This window comes from Protobothrops mucrosquamatus, unplaced genomic scaffold (assembly GCF_001527695.2).
Source record: "Protobothrops mucrosquamatus isolate PMUCROS unplaced genomic scaffold, P.Mucros_1.0 scaffold1498, whole genome shotgun sequence".
In the NCBI taxonomy this organism is placed as follows: Eukaryota; Metazoa; Chordata; class Lepidosauria; order Squamata; family Viperidae; genus Protobothrops; species Protobothrops mucrosquamatus.
This window is the reverse complement of record NW_015387672.1, coordinates 168,273-186,924: the sequence shown is the minus strand read 5'-3', so window position 1 is coordinate 186,924 and position 18,652 is coordinate 168,273. Positions and strand designations below refer to the sequence as shown.

Sequence of the window (18,652 nt, the reverse complement as noted above, 5' to 3'; positions counted from 1 at the left end):
TTTCATGCCCGTTGCTGGTTGGCTAACTAGGAACAGGGTCTTGCCAGCCAATGGAATTGTGTGATTACAAGCCAGGGGAATCCCATAAAAGAGGGCTCCCCTGGCCCAGAGAGCCAGTCCGGATTTACTTTATGCCTTGCCAATAAACCAAGAGCTGACTGTCACTCGACTCGTGTCTTACTGCCTGCGCGATCTAACAAGAGGGCTGTTCAGTTTTGACATAGATAGCCTCTCTCACTAAAACACATCAAGGAAACCCTGATAACTTGTGGCTATCCCAAGTGGGCCTTCATCAAATCCCAAAAAAGACTCAGCAGGAGCTCCTCCATAACAGACAAAGAAGAAAACAATAAACGAAACAATGTAGTCATTCCATACATTGCAGGATCTTCAGCCAACACAACATAGTGCACACTTCAAATCCAAGAATACACTATGGCAGGATAAAACACCCAGACACAAGCTGAGCAACATGATATATGCCGTACAATGCAGTGAGCCATGTGCAGATCTGTACATTGGGGGAAAAAAACAACAACTTCATAAATGTTTGGCACAACATAGGAGAACAAACCCATCAGGACAAGACTCAGCAGTCCATCTGCATTTAAAATACAAAGGCCACTCTTTTGAAGACAGCAAAGTCCACATTTTGGACAGAGAGGACCGCTGGTTTGAAAGAAGGATCAAAGAGGCCATCTATGTCAAAATTGAACAGATGGGGAGGGATACAACACCATCTATCTTCAGCCTACAACACAGTCCTTTCAAGAGTTCCAAGAAGGCTCCACACCCATTTGCACTACTCAGGTGACCCTGATGACCCACATAAGTCTCCAGCTGCATCAATGAATCTCTAAAAATGCAAATGATCAGCTGTCTGTAAGGAATATAAATCCTTCCATTCCTCATCATCCAGTCAGACCTGAGGAAGCTTCTTGGATGAGAAGTGAAATGTCTTCAAAGAGAAAAAAGAAAGTCCAATTGCCTCATGAAAAAGCAACCTAGAACTAAGGAGAAATTTCCTGCAGAACAATTAATCAGTGGAATGACTTGCCTCCTGAAGTTATGAATGCTCCAACACTGGAAGTTTTTAAGAAGAGATAGGACAACCATTGTCTGAAATGGTATAGAGTTTCCTGCCTGAGCAGGGGGTAGGACTAGAAGATCTCCAACGTCCCTTACAACTCTGTTATTCTATTATTCAGTAGTAAATTAAAGATTACCAGTATGTGAATACAGCTACTGTCTAGATTTTTGTAGTTTCCTGCTTACAGGAATTTCAAATCACAGAGACTGTCAATGGGAAGAATATAATACAGTTTACGTGAAGAAGGATGCAGTCATATCAACAGTTTTTCAATAAAGGTATGATTCTAATTAGCTCCAGGACAAGTGGACAATTAACAATTATCACATTAAAATCAGTTAAAATAGTGAAGCAGCAATATGATAAACCATTTTTCACGAGTCAGTCCACATTCAAGGGATAAAACAAAACTATTTTTTTTTTACTTGTCAGGCAATTACTTTCCAAGAATTGATCTCTTAAAGAGGTTCAGTCTAGAGGGCTTACTCTAAAGCTGAATGGTGCTACATATCTCCACTTTGTAGCTTCCATTAGACTCTCCCTATGGAATCTTTCCCCACTCTTAGGTTATCACTTCACCTATCCCTTTTTAAGCTTTAAACACGGGATCTTGTAAACTAGAACCTCCTGCTAGGCCATTTACTCCTGCTATATTAATCAGGAAGGGAAAAGTGTGGAGTGATTTACAGGGAAATAGGCCCATAAGGAGATGCTGATGAAATCATTAACCATATGGAGTAGAATTGGGGATCAGTTAATTACACTGCAAATCAGAGCAACTTGTTCATTATGAGTTCATTGTTCTAATCTCTGCATCCAGTCATGCTTTTAAGATTCCACACTCAGCAGTCCTCTAAGTCACAGTGGAACAGTTAAAGAAGCACTTGATTTCTCTAGTGTTTCTAGCCAGCACTTGCTGCTTGTAAAGTCCATAGTTCTCTGCAGCGTAATATGCCAGAACAGTCCAGGTTGAGGCTTCTGGAGTTTTTGTATTACTTTTCCTTTCAGCTCAGAAATATCAGTTAATTACCTGTAAATATAAATTTTAGTTGCATTATTTGGGATCCTCAGGTATGTTCTTATGAGTAGTAGTTGTCTGAAGATTTGGCTACTATGTTTATTATAAAATATGTACCATCACGCTCCTTAGCAGGGGAAGCTGTAAGGTGCAAAGTGCAGAAAAATAATGAGATGTAATGAACAAAAGAAATTAAAAGCAGGAGGTGAGGGCAAAGAAAAATATATTTAAATTTAATTTTATATATATTCATGAGAATTTGGTGGGGTTTTATCTGAGGTTGCAGTTCTGCCCTGGACTTGAGTTTCCTTCATCTGATCATTGTCTTGGTAGCAGCTCTTCCTCCTGTTCCTGAAGGATATTCCTTCTGCCCATTATACTCCCTTTGCAGGTATATTGATTCCATACCTTATACAGACAGTTATGTGTACATCAGCTTTTGTTCTTTAAACATTTCTTCTTCTCTTAAGAATATCATCAAGTCCAATCACTAATTACTATTTCAGTTCTACTCTTTGATACATCACCATCATGCATGTCTCTACATTGTTCTACATTGGATACAGAAGGATCTTGACAGATTTGAAGATACAGAAGGATCTTGACAGACTTGAACATTGTGCCCTGTCTAACAAAATGAACTTCAATGGTTCTACATTTAGGCACAGGTATAGTATAGTACCTGGCTCAATAGTAGTAACTGTGAGAGAGATCTTGGAGTCCTAATGGACAATCATTTAAATATGAGCCAGCAGTGTGCTGCAGCTGCCAAAAAAGCCAACACAGTTCTAGGCCTCATTAACAGATGGATAGAATCAAGATCATGTGAAGTGTTAATATCACTTTATAATGCCTTGGAAAGACCACACTTGGAATACTGCATCCAGTTTTGGTTGTCACAATGAAATGATGTTGAGACTCTAGAAAGAGTACAGAGAAGAGCAACAAAGATGATGAGGGAACTGAAGGCTAAAACATATAAAGAACAGTTGCTGGAATTGGGTATGTCTAGTTCAGGCATGACAAACCACTGCCGGATGCATCACACCGAAATTGCGCCCATCCCATTTCCGGCAATGGGGAAAAAGTCGCGATATGTCGTGCGATGTCATGTGACTTCACGAGTTTGACATGCCTGGTCTAGTTTAATAAAAAGAAGGACTGGGGTGACATGATAGCAGTGTTCCAATATCTAAGGAGTTGCCACAAAGAAAAGGGAGCCAAGCTATCTCCCAAAGCACCAGAGGGCAAGACAAGTAGCAATGGATGGAAACTAATCAAAGAGAGAAGCAACCTAAGAAGAAATTTCTTGACAGAACAATTAATCAGTGGAACAACCTGCCTCCAAAAGTTGTGAATGCTCCAACACTGGAAGTTTTTAAGAAGAGATAGGACAACCATTTGTCTGAAATGGTATAGGGTTTTCTGCCTGAGCAGGGGGTTGGACTAGAAGACCTCCAAGGTCCCTTCCAACTCTGTTATTCTGTTATTCTTTTTATTTCATGACAAATCAATTCCATTTATTCAGTCCACTGTCAATATTTTTATTTGACCAAATTAAAATTCATAAATAGTGTAACAAACTTTTAAAGTTCTACAAAAATTCTAAATCAGGCATCATGTTCAACAAAACATTAAAATGACACGGAGAACTGTTAGTATCAAAGCCTGAAGTAATGATTTTCATCATGATCTTAAAATGAGATGTGAGACAAAGTTGCAGATATGTTCCGAATAATTGAAAAGCTTGCATGCTATTTGGAAAATTTGAGCTGGCTTAATAAAAGTGTTGCTGTAATGTAGACTTTGAAATATTATTTATTTCACATATATAGTACAAATAACAATTGTATTGTTTTTACTGAATTTATAAAGTTGCATAAATATTCTTCAAAGGCTCCAGCTGGTTCCCAAGACACCTTAAATATAAACTCTTTGAAGTATTACAGCAGCTGCCAGGCTCCCTAGCTCAAACATAGCAGAAATATGGCTAGATGAGAATTTGGATTGTATACTAAGATGAAAGTATTTTAAAGTTGATTCTCTTTTGTCAATACAGTATAAAGGGAATTCTTCTTATAACTGTAATAATTAATTGTGGCACTTCATTTCTCTGCCTTTTCCATGGTTTAATGGAAATATTGCTTTGTACTTTTCCAATTTGGACCTAAGCAACACAGGAAGAAGAAAGTACAGTAACCTAGACTATAATGGGGCTCTTTCAACTCTTGTCTATTTTTAACTATCGAATGAACTATAGTGAGGGCCAGTGCTTTTTTTCTAAAAAAAAAAAAAAAAGGTGCCGGAACTCACACACGTCATACAACCCGCCTTGCCTACCCTACAAGGCTCCATCCAAAAAAGGTGCCGGAACTCCGTTCTAGGCGTTCTATGAGAAAAAAAGCCCCGGTGAGGGCTATGCTTGCTGCTTGAGAGCCTCTTAACACTTAACTATATTCCTTTTCCTTGTTTTTCTGATCTCATTCTTCTTCCTTCTTTTGTCTTTTCATAATCTTTTTTGAACTGTGTTTCTTCCTAGTTCTTGCTTCTCAAAATTTTGGCTGATTAAAGTCTTCCACTTGCTCCAGTCCTGCTGTTAACCTGGATGTGCCAAAGCTTATGCCAGAAAATTGCCAATTCCACCTTTTACAAGTAGGAGTGCAAGAATTAATGTGTCCAGGGAAGGTGGGAGAATGGGCTCTTATCCTCCCTGACAAGGCTGCTCCTGAATGTTATGCTCAGGAGATTAGGAAACAAGTTGTAGGCAGTACAGAGGATTGGGGGAACTATAGTAAGATTGGAAATTGTTATTGATTGATCCTTTATAATTAGCTATGAAGGTTTGAGATTTCCCACCAGGGCAGTGCCTGGCATACCGCTTTAAGGAAAAGAGAGAATATTGTAATTTTTGGGAAACTGACTAAACTATTTTTCAAATGTATAGGAATTGAAGTGAAATTTGTGGTGTGGTTCTTTGAATGAATAGTGCATACAGAAATATACGTGTATCTGGGGGTAATAAATGTGCAAAATATACTATGCCATATACGGGAAAGGTGTTTGTGCAAAATGTCTATAGAATTATAATGATTTGTAGATAAATTTTCACTTGACCTTAAAGCAAATGCTTCAACTAATGTGAAAATGAAATAGAAAGGAAAATGAATTGAAAAAATGAAAGAAGCTATCATTGCCTCATTAATGACTTATAGCAGTGGGTGATTAAACCAGAAAATTATTTGAAAGACTCATTCCAAAATAATTCCTGTTGATACAAACTAAGTATGTGATACATTGATAGCATTGCAAAATATGTCTTCTGGTATAATATTTGTCTAGCACAAATGGCTTACCTTTTAAAAAATCAAACATCCTGGGGTCTCTTTGATTCAGTAATTCTTTAGAGAAAAACATAGCAGTGAGTGCAATTGTCCATGTCAATACTCTTTGCTAATGGTTCTGGCAGGAGCTAATAAAGCAGCAGTTGATGACTGCTGATGGGATCAGACTGAAAGGTCCCTGAAGACAGTTGATGTCCAGAATCTTTTTTACACAGAACTTTTGGAATGGGAGTGAGGCAGTCCTGTGTTAAACTGGGAACTCTCCTTTCCTTCAAGTACCAAGGGAATAGTGAATGAAGCCTGTGAGTGCTGGAAATGGGGGAAAGGAACTGTTTCTAAGTTGCTGTGGGTTCCCCAGGAATTCTAATGAGGGTTAGAAATCTGTTGGGACTTCTTGCTGTATAAGCTCTATATCTTATACTCAGCTGTCCGGGATTACCATTCATTCCAGTGACCTTTTTCTGGCTAAATCCTTGGAGATTTTGAGTGTTTGAATAGAAAGGTAGGCAATGAATTGAACCAACAAAATCTGACAATCTCTCACTGCTTTGATGGTATATTAACTAATTGGGAAGATCCATTGCAAGATTCATACTACTTTGATGGGTTGAGAAGAATCACCATTAAAAGATGTATAAGTTCAGTTCAAGGACTTCCAGGATTAGAGCTGACGTCTTGGGTGGGGGTGGGGGGAAGGTTGGCCTAGGAAAATAGAAAAGGCAATTTTCCAGCTATTTTCTCTCTCTCAATGTTATAACTCTGACTTGCTGTGATTCATCCTCTTGGTAAGAAGTTAAAAGACTGTTAGCAGTTCTTCCTGATTTTGGCTTACTTGGTTGCTGGCAGTAACTACCATTTGGAAACTTTTTAGTTTTACGTCCAGAACCACATGAATGAGCCATGAATACTCATGGCTGAAACTTCTTTCCTCCTCCCCTTTCCCTCCCCATAGAACAGAGAGATTGCTTAAATGAGTGGAGGGGGGGGGAGAAACAAAACCTCAACCAATCTCTGTAGGCAAAGTCTCCTATGCCTGACCTGGTTTTTTTCTCCCCTCCCCTCACAGAACAGAGAGATTGGAGGGGAAGGAATTAAAAGACACCAAGTGGGCACACAACTCTTTCTGTAGTACACTTTGGGCTGCTGGTGCCACCAAATTCCTTTTGATGTATATTCCCCATTGTATGCCTGTTTAGTCTCTTATAATCCCTTCCTTTCCAACAAACATTAATTCTCTTCTTGCTAATTATCTCAGTATCCTGGTGAGCCTTCCAAAGGAGTGGTTAGAAAGCAAAGGAAAAGGAAAGTATGAAACTGATTAGTTCTGTCAGTTACAAGCAGGAGCACCAGCAGGTACTCTCTGTATCAGGGGTCTTCAAACTTGGCCCTTTTATGACTTGTGGACTTCAACTCCCAGAATTCCTCAGCCAGCGTGATTGGCTGAGGAATTCTGGGAGTTGAAGTCTACAAGTCATAAAAGGGCCAGGTTTGAGGACCCCTGCTCTATAGAGTGGTGCAGTGGTTAAAATGCAGTATTGCAGTTCAGCAGTTCGATTCTCACTGGCTCAAGCAGCCTTTCATCCTTCTGAGGTCAGCAAAATGAGGACCCTCTATTCTATGGGGGCAATATGCTGACTCTGTAAACCGCTTAGAGAGAGCTGTAAAGCAAGTGGTATATAAGTCTAAGTGCTATTGCTATTCCTGCCCTCTTGGGAGTATTCCAAAGGGAGGAAGAGTGGGGAAAAGGAAAGCACAATCGTGGTTATGTGATTTCTCACTTAACAATTGCTTCAAATGACAACCAAGCTGCCAGAGGATAATTGAAGATTACCTACATGGGGAAAATGGACATGGCTCCTTATAATGAATAAAAAAGTAGGTTCAGGCGTTTGGTATACAGGTTCCTATGAAATCATTTCAGAAAATGCTTAGTTGATTAGGCATCCCTGTCACAGGTAGTTCTCTCAATATATGACTTCAGAGAATAGATTCATAAAAGAGAAGAAAGGAGAGAAGTAGCTAAAATATAAGTACCAGAAGAAAGCATGGTATGAGCTGGAGTTTCTAAATGGTTGCTTATTACTGACTTTTCTGAGCACTTCTTTTACCTTCAGCATTCTTCTCCAGCTATTAACAGGTGCAACCATCCTATGCAAGGCAGACTGTCTCACACCATTTTAAAACCAGGCTCCATTCTCTTGGTGCTTCAGAAGTTTCCTTTTCCAGATCGCACAGTGAGCATACCAAAGCCTCTCAGGCCTGGTGAGGGAGCAGGCTGAGGCCTCCTGGGTCTTAGCAAGGTAGAGAGCAGGTCGAAGCTTCTCAGGCCATGGCAGCTTTACACAACTCTGTCGTACCCCCCAACTCATACACAACCTGCACTTGGCCTCGAAGGACCTCCTCCACCCTCTTGAGGTACCTGTACACTCTTCACCTGGGACTCCATCTTCTTATCAACCTGGAAGATTGTTTAATGATCTCCACTGGAAATGCTGGGATTGCAGTCATTAAGTGGTCACATGATGTCTTGCTTAATAACTGAAATTCTGGTCTTCATTTTGTTTATCAAGGACTACCTGTAGGCCAAATTATTTTTGTTTACTGTAGTATATACAATACTTGTTGGAGTATTGATTTGTTCTTAGACCTTTTTAATAAGTCTGCTAATTCTACTGTGATATTTTTAAATTTTAACTACTGTATTTTTTCCTGTTTTACTTTATATTTTATTAATCTGTTGTCAGTCATATATTTCTTTCCTCATCCTATATCTGTAGTTTGATTTGTTTTCTAAGCAAAATTAATTATTTTTTAAAATGAAATGCTATTTCAGAATTCACTGTACAGGTAGTCCTTGACTTACGACCACAATTGAGCACAAAATTTCTGTGACTAAGCATGACAGCTGTTACAATTTGAGGAATATCTGTAGTGATAATAATGATTCTTTACCACTGAAACATCACAAGCAGGAGGAAAAATGAGGAAACTGTATTCTGAGAGAGTGACTATGAAATGTATTCAAGGACTTGATTTATAAATTACTTGTTTCAATGTGAGGAACTTAGGATCTTCAGATTGTAACACACATGATAAGAGGACTTCTTACGATGCTTTACTAAAGTATATGTTAAGGATTTGTAACCATACTTAAGAGCAAATATGAGGTAATATCTGTTGCTTCCTTTGGAAGAACTTCCAAAATCAGACCAAGACTTACAGACTTTATTAGATTGCAAATGATCAAAAAGTTGGATTAACTGAAAGTGCTGGTTTCTGTGCTAGAGTATATAGCTAACTTGGATGTTTCTGTTCTGCTGCTTTACTTGGCCAGTTCCTGCTCTAGACGGGTCAATATTCTATGCCAGGGGTCTTCAAACTTGGCCCTTTTATGACTTATGGACTTCAACTCCCAGAATTCCTCAGCCAGGCACCCTGCTGAGGAATTCTGGGAGTTGAAGTCCACAAGTCATAAAAGGGCCAAGTTTGAAGACCCCTGTTCTATGCAGTTGACTTGTGCAGAAAGCAGGAGCAAGAAAAGTATTTTTACAAATATTTGTATTATATTTCATAAACAAGTATTAAAATAAAAACCAACATAAAGGGGAAAGGGGGAGGGGAATAACTGGACAAGTTAAAATGTGACCAAAAATGCATCAAACATATATAAAACAAAAATGACTTTCAACTTATTCATTTCAAATTTTCTCTAATTTAAATAAATATTTAATATTTAAACTATCTTAAAATGCTAATAGTCAGCATTCTAGAAAAGCAGGAGCAAGAGTTGAAGATGACAGTTTGTATTTGAGTGTCAAAGTTTCCAAGAGATTTTGGATAATATAAATGATTAGGGGAGGGGAGTGTTACTCTTGCTATAGATCTGTCAACTATCTTCTCAATCTGTAAATTTGCAGATAAAAGGATTCTTGCAGAGATAGGTCCCCAGTGTGTTTTTTACAAAAAGACTTGATTATGCAGAATATCCCACTGTTCAAGGAAGAATGTGACATATTGTATTTCTCAGTTATGTATGTATTAAAATGTAATCAAACCACTCCACCAAAGTTGATTCTCTTAATGCCAGCTGAGATTCTCTGGTGCAACATCTGTAAATAAAGTTCAGCAGTAAAATAAAATCTCTGAATAAGAGTTTCTTAAATTTAGGCAGAACTTTTCCCAGAAACTGCCTTGAGTTCCACAGTCTGTATGTATTGTGTTTCCTTTATCAAACAGTGGCCTTTGGTAATGCATTTTAGGACAAGCCTTTCCCCCCAACATAACCACCTATAACTTTGAGAATTTTGAGTAAATCAAGAAAATCCTGATAAAATATTTAGACACTCCGCTTTCTCAAATGGTTCAGGTAGATTCTGTTTTCTTGAGATGGAAGAGTATGGGAATGAGTTTTTTAAGATTGATCAGATAAGCTTTTATCTGGTTCTTTTCTTAAGTTCAAGCTATCACCCACATTCAAATTATAACTGTTGGAGGTTACATGACATTACATGATATCACTACTCAAAGCTCCCAGTTCAATATGTCATCAGAATAATATCTTCCAATTCCAATTTGATGAAATACTGATCATCTTGGATGTCTTAACCATTGTTCTGCCTACTAAAAAAATGATCAGACAGGATGCGAAAGAAAGGGGTGGATTTGGCCTCCCACACATGGAAAAATATTATCAGGCCATAGTATTATTATGGGTGCGGGATTGGATATTATTGAAAAATAGGAGACTATTATGTCTGGAAGGTCACGATTTGCAGGTAGGATGGCATGCTATGTTATGGGATCAGAAATATAAAACACACAAATATTTTCGAAGGCATTACATCAGACGAGCTCTAATTGACGTATGGGTTAAAACTTGGCAACCAAATTATATACAAGTCCCCAGCTAGATTTCAACGCTAGAAATGCATATACACCCAAAGCTGATACAATTAGGAAAAATTATAACATATAAAAATGTACTAGACGAGAAAGGGGAATTGAAATCCAGGAAAATTCTTCAAGATGAAGGGGTAGAATTAGAATGGTGGGCATATCTTCAATTACAGGCAAGATACTGGAAAGATAAAAAAGAGCTAGGCATAAAAATAGAGCCGACAGGGCTGGATAAAATACTATTAGGAACCGAGGACAAAATGATTAAAAAATTATATCATTTTTTGCTAGATCAGGCAATGTATGAGGAACAGGTAAAAGAAACCACGTTAACGTGGAGTAGGGATCTTGATCTCAACTTTGATCTGCACATCTGGCAAGAATTATGGGTAAGAAATAGGAAGCTTACTTTGGCCACCTCCTACAAAGAAAATCTCTACAAAATGTTCTATAGATGGCACCTCCCGCCCACAAGGTTAGCTAAAATGGGTCCAAATTTTTCTTCCACATGTTGGAAATGTAAATTGGCAAAAGGGACCTATTACCATATGTGGTGGGAGTGCCCAAAAGCCCGTGATTTCCGGAACAAGATAAAAAAATGGCTGGAAGAAATATTAATGATAGAGATAGAGTTAAAATCAGAACTCTTCTTATTAGGCATAACCACACAAAAATACGATAAAGGGATATTTTATTTGATGCTACATATCTTCATGGCTGCTAGCTGGCGTATGCACAAAACTGGAGGAATAAAGAAATTCCAACAGAAGAAGAGATTCTATGCAAAATTCTATCGTGTGCGGATATGGATAGGCTCACAATGGAAATGAAGGACAAGACAGAGTCAGATTATTTTGAAATCTGGGACAAATTTTATTATTGGTGTGAATTAAGGAGGACTGTTCGGGTTATAAGCTAGTGTTAAGATAGAAACATATATAATTGTATGTTAGTATATAGAGACACAAATTAGATATTGTATTGATAGAAAAATATATATGTACGTATATATAGAGATCAAGAATTATATGTATGAAGAGGAACAAATTGTTAGAAATACTTATACTGGAATGTTGTGTTATGTCCATCTTTGTTTTAACTGTATTATAAATAAAAAACTTTTTTTAAAAAAAATAAAAATAAAAGAATGATCAGACTGAGTGGTTAATACCAAAATACCTTCAAAGTTACTTCAATGTTTGTTGTGAAAATATCTGCTCTCCTTCCCCAGTTCTGAAATATTACTCAGGAATTATACTTCCAGAACTAGAAGTCAAAGTTTCTGATTTATTGGACATTGCTCCCCAGTATGCTTTAGACATAGTACTTTATGTTATGAGCTACTAATGGTGCTAAAAAAAGGGGGAGGGAATTAGGACATTCTCAGCTGTTCAATGACAACAAAATTGTACATTATTTACCAAAAGCCATCTTTTGTCTTGTTAATGTGTTTGCTCCAGAAAACTGACTCAGTGTTCTTTAATAAAAGATGAAGGATTGTCTCACTGTCCCAGAAGCAGAACAGTGCTTATAAACAACACACAAGGCCAGAAACAGCAGCCTCTTTCTCTCATTAGAGAAATATATCTGGGAATAGTACAACTGCTATTTCAGATATGGGCTTTTAACCATTCACGCTGCTTTAATGATATTTCAAATGCTTCTCTTTGCTTTTAAAATCCTAAAAAAAGTCTTTTCTAAACAGATGGTAAATTTTAGCAGAGCCTGAAGACCAAGAAATTCTTTGCCCTTTTAATCTTTTGTTAAACAAGTGGCTAATCATTTATATATTTAATTACTCTTTGGTTTCACTGACTATATCCCAACTTTTTTCTTCATTCATTTAGATGTCAGGTAACAAAAAAAGCTAAATCTTTTCAAGTAAGGATGCTTAAATCTTAAAGTCTATATGTTAACAATTCCAGTAGGAATTGCGTATGCAAATTCTTGAAATGACTTTTGGAATCTCTGTCATAAAAGATTTTGACATTTCATATTAAATTTTTATATTGGATCGTTAGACCTTGGACGAATGACCTTCTTTGAATGGAACAGTAACCAAAGTTTATTGCAAGCAAAGAAAAAAAATTATTTCTGTGAAATACGTAAACACAGATTATCTCAATACATTTTTTCCCCTTAAAGTGGGATTAATCTAAAGGGATTGTCTTCACCTGTTACTTACAAATGCAATATTATTTGCAATTTTTATATAGTCCGATCATTTTGAAAAAGTACTAACTTTTTTTTAGATTGTCTGTATTGTTTTACCCCATGGAAGTGGGATAAATAAGTGTTGCTTATGGGTGATACAGACATACAACATTGGGGATGTCTGTTTCTATTCATTCTTCTCCTTATTTCCTTAGCTGTATGTGATCCTCCATGCCAGAACAAGGGATCCTGTAGCCGTCCCCAGCTTTGCATTTGCCGCTCAGGCTTCAGAGGTCTCCGGTGCGAAGAGGTGATTCCAGAAGAAGAGTATCATCCTCCTGGCCTTGCAACTGCCTTTCGGTCTCCGGCAGGTTCCCTTCTAAAGAGAATAAACAGTGCAGAACAAAGAGAGCCACAGCTATCTGTCATACAAAAGCTAGCAGCTGGGTAAGTTACCCCAGGTATATGCAACAGTGATTATTCCCTTTTTGTAAGTTTAACAGTGATGTAGTGGAAGGACAGCTACAGTAGCTCCATTCTAGAGCAAATGTGGAAAACAAGAAAGATGCATCTGCACACACTCACCAGCTCTGAAGATACATGGACTAAGAGATTCCTCTTGAAATATGTCTGCCTAGGATATGTAAGTTGGATTGATAGTAAAGCTGTGTTGCTATTACTGCCTTAGAAAATCCACTACCTCAAACCTGCTGCTAATTTTTTTTCTAGGTACTTTTCTGCATTTTTTTTCTGCATTTTTATTCTAAACAGTAAGAAAGCAGTCATGTATAAAATGAACTGCTATCATTCCCTAGGTCTCAGTCAAAGATGAGAGCTTTCAGTGACTTATGACTGCTGCATGGTGAGCTTACAGTGTTTAGGAAGGAAGCAGGTAACAATTACTAAAATGTGAGGATATTTTTGGTATCGCTGTTATTATTGTGGGGAGAATAGATATCTGTTTTAGGACATGAGTAAAATTTAAAATTGAATGGTTAATCAGAAATTGTCAATAGTAAATATATAAACTACAGCTCTTAGTTCCCATGGTACCTCCTGTTCTTTTTCTTTCAACCCCTATTTCATGTTTGGGCAAAAAAGATTTTAAAACTTGGTTTAATAGTGCTTTTATGATTGTGTTTTTTTAAAAAAAACAAAACTGCAGCAAAAAGTGCCAGTCATTCAATTCCATTACCTCCCCAGTATAGCTTTAGATCAGGGGTAGGCAACCTTGGCTCTTTTATGACTCGTGGACTTCAACTCCCAGAATTCCTGAGTCAGCTACGCTGACTCAGAAATTCTGGGAATTGAAGTCCACGAGTCATAAAAGAGCCAAGGTTGCCTACCCCTGCTTTAGATGTACATTTTTTTAAATGTAAGAAGAATGAGTCTAACATTCTTTCAAAACAGTGCTTCATCTGGATATATAAAAAGTAGACATAGGGTCCTGACAAGCACTTTGGAAAGTGCAGGTCAAGAATTATTCAGGCAGACACTTTTGTTGAGGCCAGGGGTCTGGGCTATCTTGATACACATTGGGGGGGGGGTAGGGTTTAATACAGTAGTTCTCGACTTAAAACCATTTGAAGTTACAATGGCACTGAAAGAGTGACTTATGACTGTTTTTCACCTTTATGACCCTTATGTATCAGCATGGTCACATGATCAAAATTTGGACACTTGGCAACTGGCATGTATTTATGACTGTCCTGGGCTCATGTGATGACCATTTGTATCCTTCCCAGCTGGCTTCCAACAAACAAAGGCTATGGGGGAAACCAAATTTCCTTAACGACCTGATGATTAACTTAATAGCTGTATAAAACTGGTTGTAAAATGGAGCAAAACTCACAACAACTGCCTTGGTTAGCAATGGAAATTTTGGGCTCACTTGTAGTCATAAGTCAAGGACTACATTTAGCTGGATGGAAGGGGGCATGTCTGCAGCAGTCTAAAGTAACCTGTAGGAGTTGGATTCTCTCACCTTGACTGCATCATCAGCCATATCCATGATGATGCATGGTAGACTGTTATCTATGATATTGGTAGAAGAGGAAAAGTCTGCTTTGAATCTGGAACAACTTTAATCTGCTTCAGCTGTTGGATAAGGATGAGATGAGGGAATGGCCTAAAGAAATGGCATAAAAAACTTATTGGTTACATTTGTGTCACTTTTAGGGAGAATATGAGGATTAGTGCCAGCACTGACAACATGTGTTTTGGGTGACATTTGACCATTTTAAGGAGATCCTTTTGATTTTCATCATGCAGAATGTTTGGTAGAATCCACAAAATGTGTCTACTGTATCTCATTATGCTTTCCTATATCAAGATAATTTATGAGCAAGTTAAAAAGCATAGATCCCCCAAAAGATCCTTCAGTGACTCCACTTCTTATATTTCTCCATGCAGAAAACTGTCCATTTATTTTAATCTGCATTCTGTGTTTTTAAAGGCCAGCCCCTCTTATTCCATGACTGCTAAATTTACTCAAGATCTTTGATGAACTCTGTGAATCTCTTTCTGAAAGTTCAAATATGTTGAACTGTTTCATTTGTGTGTTTTCTCAAAAAAGATTTGTCAGATAGGGTTTATCTGTACAAAAGTCCATGCTGATTTTTTCTTTCAGCAATATTTATTAATCTATATATTTCTTACTTTTTTGCTCTGTTCCCTCCAATATGTCCAAAAGAAATATCAAGCCAGCCTACCTATAATTTCCCATTGGGTCTTTTTTTAAAAATGGTGTCATGTTGGCTATTTTCCAGTCTTTTAGCACAGAGTCTCATTTGAAGAATAAATTGCATATGCCTGAAGGTCAGCATTTCTATATTTTTGCTTTTAAGCTTTTGGGTAGATACTATTAGGAACTGGTGATTTGTTATATTATACTTTTGCTACCAGAGTTTCTACTTATTTCTGTTCTTGTTTATTTACTTGGTGAATATATGCTTCAAAACTACAGTTGACCTTTGCTTGGTCATTTTCATTTCAATGCCCCACTTATTTGATTAGGATTTTATAGCTTAAGCATCCTACAATTATGTGACCCATCTTCATGATTTTTCCTTGCAAAAACTCATTACAAGACATGATTACCCATTTTATATATGCAGATTTTTTTGCCATTATTCATGGCTAATATCCTGAATAGCCTCATGCAATCACATTTCTCCCTCACAGTGATAGGATTTAGACTCAATTCTAGGTAAATTTTTAATCCTAAATGACCCAATAAAGATTACTACTCAATTTTTGCATACTGTACCTATATCTTTCAGAAAACTTCTCCACACACTACATTAAGCAAGATATGATTAGAAAACTTTCAGTATAATATAAAGATTTCTTTCTATAGGAATTATTACTATTATTAATTCTACATTAAAACAATATTATTTATGCTAAAGTCAACTATTTTTAATCACCCATTTACTGCCCCCATAGCATACCTTAACATTTAAGATATATTTTACACAATGAATCATAATATTACATTTAAAAAGATGATAGTTAAATGCTTTTGCGGTTTCTGGTTGGAATTGCAAAATACACAAGTTTACAAACAATTTTGCACAGCCTTTCATGGTGCTAGGTCTCTATATGAAACATCGTTTATATCTTTTGCTTGCAGATCAAAAGGTAACACGTAAAGTGACAATGGTGAATGATGAGAAAGACAAAGTTCTTAATTCCTATTTTGCATCTACCATCCCTCAGAAGAGAAATGGATCCTAGCTGGACATTATTAAGTCATTGAGAGTGTGAGGTAACTGCAGCTGAGGATAGATATCAAGAGCGTAACTTTACTAATTCAAATGAAATCAGATCAGATTCCAAGGCCACAAACTCTCAGATAAGTAGATTTATTGTACAGCAGTTATAAAGCCATTATTAAAGAATTTCAGTTGTTTGCTTTGTAGCAAAACTGGGCCCTATTTATATTGAAATCAAGGTTCAAAATTATTGCATCTCTTTTTCTCATTCAAGAGATGTAAGAGACTAGTTGGTTTAGTGGTTACAGACTTGGCACAGTAGCTGATGTGACAAGAAGATGCGTAGATTTTGACATCTTCTTGGTGTGAGACCACCAATATCCCTGAGAAGGTGGATAGTTCTTAAATTCTTCATAATCTTACAATCATAGTAGAGATTCAGTACCTTTCTTAGGAAAGGGAGAATATATAACCAGCCATAGTAATAGAATTCTCTCCATTCCTAGAAATGGGAAAGGATAAATCAGAAGGCCGTCTGTCTGAACACTTATCCAAAACATGTGTTTTGCTATTACTCTATGCAAATTTATTTAGTGAAGTTAGGAGTATGTCTTTCAGCATCCAATTTCACCAACAGAAGGTGCTAGTAAAAGTGGGTGGAATATTCTAATTGCAAGATAGAAAAGGAAAGCAGATCACAGGGAAGAAAATATTGAGGCTTACATAAAAGATCACATATAACTAATGATATGAACATTAAAATAGGGGGGGAAATTGTGCCCACTTGAATGGATGTGTGACTTTCTGTGAAGTTTGTAGATGTTCCAGCTTCTTGTGGTCTGTTCAAACCTCAGCAGAATGTGAGACCATTCCAGGAGGAAGGCCAAGACTTCCTTGTTAAAAACGTCAGAGTTTCCTTTAGTGGGCAGCCACTGTCTAGAATAAAAGACACAAGGGAAAATTTGTGTCCCAAATCCTTAACTGTCTGGAAAACAATTGCCCCTCTAAGCAAAATCAGCTGTATCCTTTTGAAATACAAGGGACAAGTAAGGCTTTGAAGGTACAGGAGGGCATTGAGAAACTGTTACATTTGCCATAGATTGGTAGACTATGTGTGCAATTAACTCCAGTGTGTGTGTGTGTGTGTGTGTGTGTGTGTGTGTGTGTTGAGATACTCCTTGTGCCAGCTCAAAGAGTGATCTCTGTATGTTCTGACTGAAGAAGAAAAGACCAAGAGGGCCTGGCTGTCTATTTCTCTACTTTAGGCTATTGGTTGTCAGGAGGCTATCATGGTTACATACTTTCTTTAAAAAATATTTACAGATCCATAGAGTATATATTTCCAAATGGAATTACTAGTGCTTTAATAATAAAAATGTTTTGGTAACCTTTAATGAGAGAGATCAAACAATCTGTCAGTGAAGCAGAAATTGTCTCAAACCTGATGGAAAGCTTGACACAAGCTATTTCAGTCAATACCCATCTTTTGTCTCCTAAATTAAATTAGTCTATATTGTCTGGGCTTAAAAATGAATAACAGAAAGCTTGAAGTTTTACTTCATGATCATTGTACATTATCTAGTATTAAAAAGAGTTTGTTTCTCAATAATTCCATGAAGGGAGAATGAACCTTCGTTGACATCCTATTCAGGGCTTCCTATGAGTGTCTGATTAAACTTCATGAGCTGTGAATGATTGCTCACTTACAGTATGCTGTTCTTTGACTCTGGCCTTGGAAACATTTCACAGTGGGTGGACCCACCTATATCTAAAATTTAGAGGTGTACTAAAAAAACTAAACTTAACAGAATACAGGTAGTCCTTGTCTTATGACCTTAATTGAGGGCAAACATTCTGTTGTTAAGTGATACAGTTGTTAAATGAGATTTGCCTCATTTTACAACCTTTTTTACCACATTTGTTAAGTGAGTCACTGCAGTTGCTAAGTTAGTAGCATGGTTGTTAAGAGAATCTGATTTCCAAATTGAGTTTGCTTGCCAGAAGGTCACAAAAGGTGATCCATAGCCCCAGGATACTGCAACTGTCATAAATGTGAATCAATTGCCAAGCATCTGAATTTTGATCACATGACCATGGGGATGCTGCAACAGTCATAAGTGTGAAAAATGGTCATAAGTCACTGTTTTCAGTGCCATTGTAACTTTGAACGGTCATTAAATGAACTGTTTTAAGTTGAGGACTAACCTATACCATTTTAGACACTCTTCTTGTCCAAATTCTTCTTAAAAACCTCCAGTGTTGGAGGACCCACAACTTCTGGAGGCAAAATCGTTCCAATGATTAATGTTCTAACTGTCAGAAAATTTCTCCTTAGTTTTAGGTTGGTTCTCTCCTTGATTGGTTTTCATCCATTGCTTCTTGCCCTCCCTTCAAGTGCTTTGGAGAATAGCTTGACTCCCTCTTCTTTGTGACAGGC

At 37.3% G+C, this 18,652-nt stretch overlaps 1 protein-coding gene across 1 annotated transcript in view; it reads left to right on the top strand.

The window, feature by feature from the left end:
- Window positions 1–18,652, top strand: part of LTBP2 (latent transforming growth factor beta binding protein 2) — a 126,256-nt gene that overhangs the window by 13,226 nt on the left and 94,378 nt on the right. Inside the window, exon 3 of the mRNA XM_029285310.1 lies at window positions 12,715–12,946. Coding sequence (XP_029141143.1) covers window positions 12,715–12,946 — 232 coding nt within the window. The remainder of the gene's footprint in view (window positions 1–12,714; window positions 12,947–18,652) is intronic.